The 11,403-nt window shown below is 46.0% G+C and overlaps 1 protein-coding gene across 2 annotated transcripts; it reads right to left on the bottom strand.

Annotated features, from left to right (window-relative positions):
- Window positions 1-495: 495 nt before the first annotated feature.
- LSM8 (LSM8 homolog, U6 small nuclear RNA associated) lies at window positions 496-5,915 on the bottom strand. Of its 2 annotated transcripts, XM_050936408.1 has the most exons (4): window positions 5,777-5,915; window positions 4,590-4,630; window positions 3,081-3,208; window positions 496-755 (listed from the first exon to the last, which is right to left on the bottom strand). In XM_050936408.1, exons 1-4 carry the CDS (start codon window positions 5,805-5,807, stop codon window positions 665-667), a joined length of 291 nt encoding a protein of 96 aa, XP_050792365.1. In that variant the 5' UTR covers window positions 5,808-5,915; the 3' UTR covers window positions 496-664. The 2 variants fall into 2 exon arrangements, with proteins under 2 accessions (XP_050792365.1, XP_050792364.1); XM_050936407.1 differs by lacking the exons at window positions 4,590-4,630; window positions 5,777-5,915 and adding an exon at window positions 5,182-5,632.
- Between the last annotated feature and the right edge of the window lie 5,488 nt (window positions 5,916-11,403).

Below are 11,403 nucleotides of genomic sequence, written 5' to 3' on the forward strand. Positions count from 1 at the left end.
AATGTTATGACATTCGTGAATTGGTGTGATTGCTGGAATGGTTTAATAAACAAAATGCATTCAGATGGTTTGTGATTACCAGAACAGTGTAACAGTCCTATTAACTTGATAAAGGCAAGTTTGCAATACTTTGGAAACATGCATCATGAAACTTCCACATACAGGTTAGTAAACAAGGATCCTAGTATTAGACTTTCATTCCTGCACTCAAACCAGAACTATGTGTCCAACACGTCACCATTTGTAATACTGAAATATCACACATTAAAAAAAGCTACTTGTTGGCAGAAGTTAAATTGACTTGTGTTTATGAAGTATAATTTACAGATCAACACAGTAAAGCACACTTCACCTTTAAGAGTAGTGATTTATGTTTCTACTTCACAAGTGGCATTCACAAGTCGTTTATGTATAAAGTGTCAAGCCTGCCACTGAAATTATATCCTAATGTTAGATGTATGTTTACTTTGCAGTGAAATTATACGAGAGACTTCATTAAAATGTAGCTATTTTAATTTACATATCAAACTACAACACATTCACAAAATAAAGTGTGGCCCAACCAAGTTACAACAATTTGTAAAAATTCTTCATGCTGTTTTTTTAAATAGTTCTATACAGCCAAAGTTTACAAAGTCCTTGTGCATCCTTGTGTTTCTCCTGTTCAGTGTGCTACTGAGTTCAAAGGTTCTGCTCGAATATTCCCCAAGTCAAGTGCTGAATCTGTCTCTTCATCAATTTCACCAATGACAGCACTAAAGGACAAAACAGATTAAGTACCACTAGTAGAAACTGTCCCATTTTGAAACAAGATGGAAACCACAAATATAGTGACTTGCTATTCCAAAATGAGATTTGTGATTACAGAACTGCAAAACTTCGGTAATTTTTCCCCATAGATTTTGTTTGGAGCAAAAAAATAGAATAAAATTGAACAATAAGTATATTCTGCAAACATCTGGCAATCTAGAAGCCTGAAAAGATATTGTACGTTTTGATGCGTCAACAACTTTGGATGAAATCTGTCTACTCCTAGTCACTGGAACAGGGATTTGAATTTGGGTGTCTCACATTCTAGGCAAGTGTCCTAACTGCAAGGCTGTAGAGTTATTCTCATTTGCTTTCCCTGGGGCAATGACTTCATTATCACCATGACTGTCTATGACTAACAATGTATAGTCATTGGGCCCAGGAAAGAGTGAGAATGATTCTACAGCCTGGTAGCTGGGGCACTCACCTGGGATATGACTCTACAGCCTGGTGGCTGAGGCACTCACCTGGCATGTGGGAGACCTAATTTCAAATTCCTGCTTCAATGACTAATTATTTACAAAAAGTGGAACAGCTTCAAGAGAGATTATGAAAGCTCTATACCAGAATACTCCATAGCCCAGTGGCTAGGGCACTCTCCCGCAATGGGAGCGGTGATTTGAACCTGGGTCTGACACATCCTAGGTGAGTAGCCTAACGGTTGTCAGGAAGGCATCACCACCTTCAGCCATTTTGTGAATTCTTTTCTTTGGTAAAAAGGCCAGAAAAATAAAAATAATTTGTTTTTAATGGAAATCAAACATTTTGTTTGACATTACCAAAAGTGTTTCAAATTTTTCAGTTTGGTTAAACTATTTGGCAAACTCAACACAAAATAGTTTTGGTAGACTGAAGACTGCATTTTTTGGCAAATAAACTATTCATCTGAAAATCTTCATCCAGTTCATTCTTTACCATGATATTTACAGAACATTAAACAATGCTCAGCCTGCTCCTATCATGTTGACCAGTTTTTTTTCGTTTTACCCCAGGATCTGTTGTTTCATCTTATACTTAGATTGGAAGCTCTTTGGGGCAGGTATGGCCTTTTTGGTGTGTGCGGGTAGAGTACCTAGCACAATGGGGTCCTGGGCACTATGGTAATACAAATAAATAATAAGTCCTAAATCCACAAGTGAGAACTCATGTTACAATTTTTATTACAGGTCACCAGGTCTGAAGTATACAATTCCCTCTCATCTCTAGGTCAGCGGTTCTCACAACAAATTTTTTGGTGGTCTCAGAGTGTGGCCAGCAACTCTTGCTGGTGGCTGCTCATACAAAGTTTCCTAAAATACTTAATTAACTTTAAGAAAAACAAATAAATATGCACTATACATGTCCAAATCAATGCAATTCATTTCTGTAGGGTTTTTTTTTTTTTGCAGACTCAATAATAAAAATATATAGCTGTATTTTGGTGTCCCTGGCCTCCGCTGCATCTCACAGCCTCCCCTCCAGATCCCCTCTGGCGTCTGCTGCCCTCCCAGGACTCCCTAGCACCCTTCTGGACACCACTGCTTCCCCCCCATTGCCCCAAGCTCCCTTCCAGGGCTCACCCTGCTCCTTGCTTCTTGACCATGGTGTGAAGCCCAGAGCCCCACATTTGCACCTGGGAAAAAGGGGGGGTGAAGCATAGAACACCACCACCCTGGGGGGTTGAAGCCCAGAGCCCACCACCAGAGGCCCACAGCTGAAGGGGCGGGTGTGGGGGTGTGAAGCCTGCCCCCTCCCCCCCCAGTCCCACAATTGAAGATAAGGGGAGAGGGCTGAAGCCTACCCCTAGGCCCTGCAGGGAGGGGCAGGGAGGGGCCGCTGCTTTGCCCCCTCCCCATCTCTGCCCAGGAGGCTGTCGTGGTTGCATTTGAGAAACAATGCTCTAGGTTACCAGTTTGAATATGACTAAAGTTGTTACTGACCAAAAACTGAACCCTCTGAAGGCTCTATTCAGGGCCTTTGTAAAATGTCTTCCTCACTTTCTAGTGACAAGTGTGCACATCTTCATCTGAGCTAGTACTAACTGGGACGCTTCTTGGCTATTTCAGTAAGGGGTTCCAAAACTGAAGACTGAACTATTTCAGCCATTCTACAGATGTTTGCACACTATGTCAAGGTTGAGGGAGGTTTACTGTTACTGTCTGTTCTGAACAGTGGATAAAGAGAACTTAAGGTTTCTAGGTTTATCAATCTGACATCTTGCATCATTACAGCTTTAACATTTTTAACTAATTCTGATTTGATTGGATTAGAAAAGAATAAGCTATACTTACACATTATCTCCTCTAACAATGTACAATCCCAATACTACTTGTTCAACTCCTTGTGAAGAACTGAACACTCGTTCATGGCTTTCATCCAAAATCAAGTTGATGGTCTGATCAAAACCTTTGAGGGTTCCCTGAAAAGCGCACAAAAAATTTAAGTATTCCAATTTGCTTTAAGTTTTTCATTTTAATTCACAAGAAAAACTCAGGCAGCAATATACTGTAGAAGAGATGATCATTCTAGATTTTACTGTGAGCTTTAAAGCTGAATAAACATGTGCTGTTAGAGACTGGAACTTGAATGCAGAGAGTCAGTTTAAGATTATCATCATTTACTATCACGTTACAAGTAACAGTTAAGATTACTGTAACTTTAATATTAGAGAAGTGGTTTTCAAACTTTTTTTCTGGCAACCCAGTTGAAAAAAAATTGTTGATGCCTGCGACCCAATGGAGCTGAGGATGAGTGGTTTGGGGTGCAGGAGGGGCTCAAGGCTAGGGCAGAGGGTTGGGATGCAGGGGTGAGGGCTGCGGGGTGGGGCCGAGGATGAGGGGTTGGGGTGCAAGAGAGGGCTCTCAGTTGGGGGGGCTCAGGGCTGAGGCAAGGGGCTGGGGTATGGGAGGGGGTCAGGGTTCTGGGCTGGGGGTGCAGGCTCTGGGGATGAGGGTTTGGGGTGCAAGAAAGGGCTCCAGGTTTTGGGGGGGCTCAGGGCTGGGGCAGGGTATTGGGGGGTGAGGCTGGGGCATGAGCTTACCTTGGGCGGCTACCAGTCAGCGGCGCAGCAGGGGTGCTAAGGCAGGCTTCCTGTCTCTCCTGGCACCACGGATCACGCTGCGCCCCAGAAGCAGCCAGCAGCAGGTCTGGCTCCTAGGAGAAGGCACACAAGCGGCTCTCGCCCACAGGCACCCCCCGAACTCCTACTGGCTGGGAACCAGACAATGGGAGTGCGGATCCGTTGCTTAGAGCAGGGACAGCGTGTGGAGTCCCCCGGCTAGGAGCTGGACCTGCTGCTGGCTGCTTTTGGGCGCAGCACAGCGTCAGGACAGGCAGGGAGTAGCCTGCCTTAGCCAGGCAGCACCGCTGACAGGACTTTTAATGGCCCGGTCGATGGTGCTGATCAGAGCCGCTGCAACCCAGTGCCTTACATTCCATGACCCAGTACTGGGTCGTGACCCGTCATTTCAAAATCACTGTATTAGAGGGAGTTACTTTTTTCAAGTGTACTTTGTACAGTTGACAGCCAATTACAGATAGCCAATTTCCCTGTTTGTGTGGATCTTTCATACCCCAACAGTATCTGTAACTTGTTTTTAAACTGACAGGACTTTAAAAGTGATGTCTCTTTAAAAAAGGTTATTTAGGCTCTGTAGGGAAGATGAACAATGTTCAAGATGAGCATTTCCATGCTTGATATTTGTGTGTAGCATCTACCATTAGAAGTTGAATGATCTAGTTATTTTTAAAAACCCCACATAATTCAAATACTATTTACATAGCACTAATTTTATATTCACCACAATCATTCTTCCATCAGAAGTAATTACTGCAACAGTACCTAACAGTACAGTCAAGGAAATGTTTAAAGAAAACATATTCACAGTTTGAAACAAGATGAAGGTGTTATGTTCAATACAAATCTGTAATATAAATTATGATTCAAGAAATTAACTTTGTGCCTTAAGAATTTCTTACTGAAAAAATTGTTAAAGAAACGTGTTAACCAACTGATTAAATCAACCTCTGAAATTAGCAGTGGTCTGGGATAATTATTTTGTTCTGTCAAACCAACATCATTGTGCTTTCATTTGCAGGAGAGCCATAAATCAAAGCAGCAGATCCCCAAATACATAGAGTGAAGTATTTTGCTTTATCATCAGGACTGGCTTAGACAGCCTGTGCTGGCTGCCTAAAGCATTTGAGGTATGACATCCCATTAGAGTTTCTGACTCTGGGCTATTTATTTTGTTCATAGAGTCACTGAATTTAAGGCCAGAATTCGATCATTAGATCATCTAGTCTGACCTGTATATCACATTTTACCCATCTACCCCCATATTGTGCACCATAACTTGTGCTGGGCTAGAACATATTACCCCAAAAACCAACCCGTGTTGCACTGCAGACACAAAGAGATGCAGAACCAACCACATCCCTGGCGGGTTTGTTCCAATGGTAAATCACCCTCACTACTGATGCCTTATTTTCAGTTTGAACGTGCCTTGGTTCAGAGTAGTGCCCTGATCTGTTCAGACCTGGAGTTTTCATCCACAGAGCTCAGAGCAGGTCACTGTCATTAGCCCCACTTTCCAGATGGGGAAACGGAGGCACGAACACTGACAGGACCTGCCCGAAGTCAACCAGCAGAGCAGTGGAGGAGCCCAGGACCAAACCAGGTCTCCTGAGCCCCAGCTCAGTGCTCTGCCCCTCGGCCGCGCTGCCCCACGCCAGGCGACACCGGGAGGTCTCGCTCCCTTTAGGGCACCGTAGACAGCACAGGCCCAGCCCCCTTCCCGCAGAGCCCCACGGCCCGGGAAGTCCGCGGCCTCCATCCCCACCCGGGCCGGGCCGATGTGTGTGGTGGGGGAGGGGCCCCACAAAGGTCTCGGAGCAGCAGCCACCACTGACCGCTGAGGCGGGAAGAGAGGGCGCTGCAGACCCCCCGCCCCGCGCAGCACACAAGCCCTTTCCGGCGGAAGGATACGGTTGATGTAGTTCTCCAGCGCGGAGGTCATGGCGGCACCGGTTCCGTTCCGCGCGCTGCTTGCGAGCACCACCGGGGCCGGCAACCGGATCCCGCGAGACTTCCCGCGCCAAACGTTCAGAGACGCAGCTGGCCTGTCTCAGTGCGCACGCGCAGGATTCGGAGGGGCGGGGAGGGGAGATGTGCGTGGGGCAGCGTTTCACAACTGCGGCCGCCAGGGCTTTCCCGCGGCTACGACAGCCTCCTGGGCGGGGCCAGGTATGGCCCCTCCCCCAGCTGGGACACGAGGCGGAAGAAGGCGCAAGGTGGGGTGTCTGGGGGGATAACGGGGCTCTGGCTTCAGGTCTGCGCTGGCTGGCGGCGGAACCAGGGCCCCGGTCACGGGCTTCAGTCGCCAGCTCCCAGCTCCAGCCGCGGGGTTTCGGTGCTGACCGCCAGCCATGGGGCTGTAGGCGACGACCCCTGGCTGTGCCGCAGCGGGCTCCTCGCGGCTCCGGCCCCCAACTCCAGGCTCTGGCTGTGCCACTCCCGCCTCGGCTCTGGGCTCTCGCCGCGGGCACTGACTCACGGCAGCGGGTGCCAACCCACAGCTCCAGCTGAGCAGTGTCGGGGCCCATCCCCACCTCCACTGGGCTCCTGCCCCTGCATCCATTGTCCCGGGCTCCCGCTGCGACCCCAGCCCCGCATCCATTCCACCATGGATCCCCGGCCCCCCCCCCCCCCCCCGCCAGCCGGCCAACCTCCTATCCAGGGCTTAATTTGTCCTGGGACTCGCTGAGAAAAGTGATGTTAACAAACATGTAAATATCTCTTCACAGCAGACATGCTAGCTGGGAGGCTGTGAAAAGTGATACTTGTGAAAAGTGATACTTGTATGTATGTTAAAATCACTTTTCACAGCCTCCCAGCTAGCTATTAAGTGTCCTGTGAAAAGTGTTTGATATTTAATAAACATAAATATCACTGTTTGCAGTATTATTTTTATTGAGTCTGCAAAAAAACTGTACACAAATAAATTACAATGATCTGGATATTTATATGTCCATACTCATTTGTTTTTCCTAAAGTTAATTAAGTATTTTAGGGGAAAAAATGTGAGTGTGGCCACCAGCAGGAGTTGGTCACCACATTCTGAGGCCACCAACAATTTTGTTGTGAGAATCTCTGGGCTAAAGTATCTTTTAGAAAGACATCTTGCTATGATGGAATTGTTGCCGGCAGATAACTGCCTGAGGCCAAGCAACAGCGGGGGGGCCCGTCGCCTGGTGTGCCGCACCAATAAACACACCAGGGTGGAGAAGCAAACCAAGTTTATTTGAGATCTCAGAGTGGTGCAGGGAGATTGACTCAGATCAAGCACACCTAAAACAAGCAGTCTGTTCCTTTATATCCATGAGAGCTTTTCTCACTGACTAGCAATCCCTCGTTTCCCCTCCCTCTTCTGTCCGGCTGCAGCATTCTTTTCTCACACACACTTCTTTGTCTTCCCCCTCCCTCCTTCTCCTTCCTCCCCCTGTAGCAATTACGTAAGCGCAGGTGCATTAAGTAATCTTGTCCCTGGCAACTCGTTAGTAAGTTTTCCTTCTGCAAGTTATCTTGTCCTTCTGCTAAAGGTGCACAGGCCTCATTATTTCTGCTTTAGACCAGTTAGAACTGTTGCAACTGATAACGGCTGTTACACCTAGCCTTTTAGGTCGATTAAAGTTCAAACATGGAGGGACTCTTGTCTGCTGAGGCCTAAAACCAGGAAGGCTCCATACTCTTGTGGCCTTCCACCCTCCCGAGTTACGTAGGGTTACGCTTAGTGACACCAACAGAATTATTATGGAGACAATTGAATGTTACGTTTCTCATTGGAGGCAGAATATAATTCTCCTCTTTGATACCAGGTTGTCAAGGTTTTTTCCCCCACTTTGAACTTTAGTGTCCAAAAAGTGGGGACCTGCATGATCACTTTTAAGCTTAATTAGCAGCTTAAATTTGGTACGCTGCCACCAGCCAGAAGTCTGTGTCTGGCACACTTCTGTTCCCCCAAAACCTTCCCTGGAGAACCCAAGACCCAAACCCCTTGGGTCTTAAAATAAGGAGAAATTAACCATCCCCCTCTTTTCCCCCCCCCAGACTCTCCCCTCCCTGGGTTGCCCTGAGAGGCTACACAGATCCAAACTCCTTGGATCTTAAAACAAAGAGGAATTAACCCTCCCCCTTCCTTTTCCCCCACCAATCCCTGGTGAGTTTAGACTCAAGCCCTTGGATTCTAAAACAAGGAAAAAATCAATCAGGTTCTTAAAAAGGAAGCTTTTAATTAAAGAAAGAAAAGGTAAAAATTATCTCTGTAAAATCAGGATGGAAAATGCTTTACAGGGTACTCAGATTCATATAGACTAGAGGGACTCCCCCCTCCACCCCAGCCTGAGATTCAAAGTTACAGCAAACAGAGGTAAAAATCCTTCCAGCAAAAGAAGCATTTACAAGTTGAGGAAACAAAAATACGACTAATCCGCCTTGGCTGGCTACTTACAAGTTTGAAACATGGAAGACTGATTCAGAAAGATTTGAAGAACCTGGAATGATGTCCCGTTCCTCTCAGTCCCGAGAGCGAACAATGAACAAAACAAAAAGCCCAAACAAAGACTTCCCTCCACCAAGATTTGAAAGTATCTTGTCCCCCCCTTGGTCCTCTGGTCAGGTGTCAGCCAGGTTCACTGAGCTTCTTAACCCTTTACAGGTAAAAGAGACATTAACCCTTAACCATCTGTTTAAGACACAGGTTGTCAAAGTTTAGACAAGTGCCAAATGCAGGCCTTGGAGCACCATGTCATGGCCTTGCTCATTTCAGTATCAGTGTAGCACAGGCAGATAGCAGCTTCTGTCAGGCTTCCTGCTATCTTGATCTCAGTAGCCTAATCATGCCACCTTCGGGGATCAGTCATCTCTGCAGACAGCTGCATTTTAAACACACTATCTGCAGGTTCTTAGCAAACAGCCACCGTTCCTGTGGCTCACTTGGCATGACACAGTCACAGTCTGTATCCAGAGCTGGGCAGAGGGGCCGTTACTGGGGCCCTGCCCTTTGCCCCCCGCCATCACACCCTGACTTGGAAGCTTTAAAACTCAGCCACTTTTCTCCTCCGCCAACGACAGCTCAGGGCAGGCTGCAGGCACGCTCCTCCCATCTGCCACCCAGCAGGGGTAGGACTGCAGGGGCACGGAGCTGGCCTGGGGAGACCACAAGCTGTGGGCTGCAGTTGCAGGCCAGTCACACTAGCCACTGTGCAACCCTGGCAGCTCCTTACCTGGGAGGAACCCGCAGCTGCTGCCGAACACCTATTGCCTCAATCCTCTCTGCACCACTCCACCACAGCTACTCTGGCTCGCACATGCACACTGAGCATAACCACAAGCATGCCTACCCCTATCCATCCTCAAAGCTTTTAAGTGCATGCGCACGGAGGTTTTCTGGCTCCGACCAGCCGCTGCAAATTCCTGCCCTAAACCAGCGCGTGATAGGTGTCGGCCATGCCTGAGATTTACACAGTTTAATCAGCGCAGGTGCGACAGGTTCAACCCCCTAATCCTGTCAAAAGTTATGCAGGAGTTAGTGGGTGAAATTCTAAAGCCTGTGTTATGCAGGAGGTCAGACAAGGTGATCATAATGCTTCCTTTTAGCTTTAAAAATCTATGAACGACAGTGTGTTTCATCTCCGAGGCAGTCATCACTTGGTTGCCATATAAGCCTGTGATCTTATCTCCTGCTCAGCCCTTGTTCTGCCTATGTGTCACTTCTATGCATCCATTTATCTCCACAGCTGGCTCCCTACTTGCTCCTATCTTCCTCACATCCTGGTTAATCATAATTAACATAGACAATGTTTTCTCAACTTCTTAAAAAAAAATCTGTAAAACTCACTCTGTGATAAATTCTGAATAAAATGATCTTCTGTGACTTTGTTTCTGTACTGCATTGAACCAGCCTTAGAATATAATCCCTTCAGGGCAGGATCTATTAATCATTTGGCACACCTTACCTATTGTACAGCACTGTGTATATGTACTTATGGTTCTATACACAGTAAATAAAAATAATACTTGTACTTCTGCTAAGTACATATACACTATTCTGTTTCGGTTCTCATACCTCACTCTTCACCTTAGTATCTGAGTGCTTCAAATTATGAATGATTATTTATTATTTAGTATATATTGTTGAGAACATGCTAGGTGCTTTACATACATGTAAATTACACTGCCATTGTAGAAAAAGTGCTTGTGAGTTTCATATGCTTAGGGCCAACCCCCATAATCCATATGTCATTAAAAATACCACTGCCAAAAAAGGGAGCAAGAAGTGAACAAAGTAAAGCGTCCAAAGGCAGCATTTTAAATTGCATCTTTTCTTCTCAGCTCTGTGAGAAAGTAGTTGTTATTGATGTCAATGTGGGGGTTATTGCCCCTTGAGGGGGAATAAGGTATACTTACAGGATGGATCATTAACAAATTGAATATATGGCATATTGGTGAAACATGGGTTTTAGCCCACAAAAGCTTATGCCCAAATCAATTTGTTAGTCTCTAAGGTGCCACAAGTACTCCTGTTCTTTTTGTTGATACAGACTAACACGGCTATGTCATAAACAGATAGCTAAGGGTTAATGTTCTTTTACCTGTAAAGGGTTAACAAAGGGAACCAAACACCTGACCAGAGGACCAGTCAGGAAACAAGACTTTTCAAATCTGGGTGGAGGGAAGTTTTGGGTGTGAGTTCTTTGTTCTTTGTCTTGGTTCGGTGACCCTCTCGGCTCTGAGAGTGATCTTTCTATCTCCAGGCTTTCTAATCTTCTGTTTCCAAGTTGTAAGTACAAGGATAGTAAGACAATAGGTTTATATTGTTTTTTTGTATTTACATGTGTGTAGTTGCTGGAATGTGTTAAATTGTATTCTTTTTGGATAAAGCTGTTTATTCATTTTTTCTTTTAAGCAATTGACCCTGTATATTGTCACCTTGATACAGAGACCATTTTGTGTCTTTTTCTTTCTTTTTATATAAAGCTTTCTTTTTAAGACCTGTTGGATTTTTTTTTTAGTGGGGGCTCAAGGGGATTGAGTCTGCAGCTCACCAGGGAATTGGTGGGAGGAAGAAGACAGGGGGGAAGAGAAAATCTCTTTGTGTTAGATTTACTAAACCTGAATTTGCATAACTTCTGGGTGAGGGGAGAGAGAGATTTGATCTCTCGGTACTTGTGTTTCAAGGACTGGAAGCAGGGAAGCTCCTAGAGTACCCAGGGCGGGGAAATCTGGGAGGAGGTAAAGAGGGGGAAGGGAAGTGGGTTATTTCCCTTTGTGGTGAGACTCAGGGCATCTGAGTCTTGGGGTTCCCCAGGGAAGGTTTTGGGGAGACCAGAGTGAGCCAGACACCGGAATTTTTCTGGTTGGTGGCAGCGATATCAGATCCAAGCTGGTATTAAGTTTGGAGGTTTCATGCTAGCTTCTCATATTCTGAACTCTAAGGTTCAGATCTGAGTAGGAAAGATATGACATGAGTGACAGCGGTGTGGAAAGACAAGAAGCCAGAAGCCAGTAGGAATATTATTTTCTTTTTCTCTGCTAGGGCTTTTAAGCAGAGAGAG

This window comes from Gopherus flavomarginatus, chromosome 1, assembly GCF_025201925.1.
Source record: "Gopherus flavomarginatus isolate rGopFla2 chromosome 1, rGopFla2.mat.asm, whole genome shotgun sequence".
In the NCBI taxonomy this organism is placed as follows: Eukaryota; Metazoa; Chordata; order Testudines; family Testudinidae; genus Gopherus; species Gopherus flavomarginatus.

Excerpts from the sequence above, each read along its gene's own strand:
- LSM8 (XM_050936407.1), bottom strand. The coding sequence starts at position 5,340 with ATGAAAACTCCAGGTCTGAACAGATCAGGGCACTACTCTGAACCAAGG. Across the intron at positions 3,209-5,181 it reads GTGTCTGCAGTGCAACACGG|GGAACCCTCAAAGGTTTTGA; the intron begins GTTGGTTTTTGG and ends TGCGCTTTTCAG. Across the intron at positions 756-3,080 it reads ATTGTTAGAGGAGATAATGT|TGCTGTCATTGGTGAAATTG; the intron begins GTAAGTATAGCT and ends TTTGTCCTTTAG.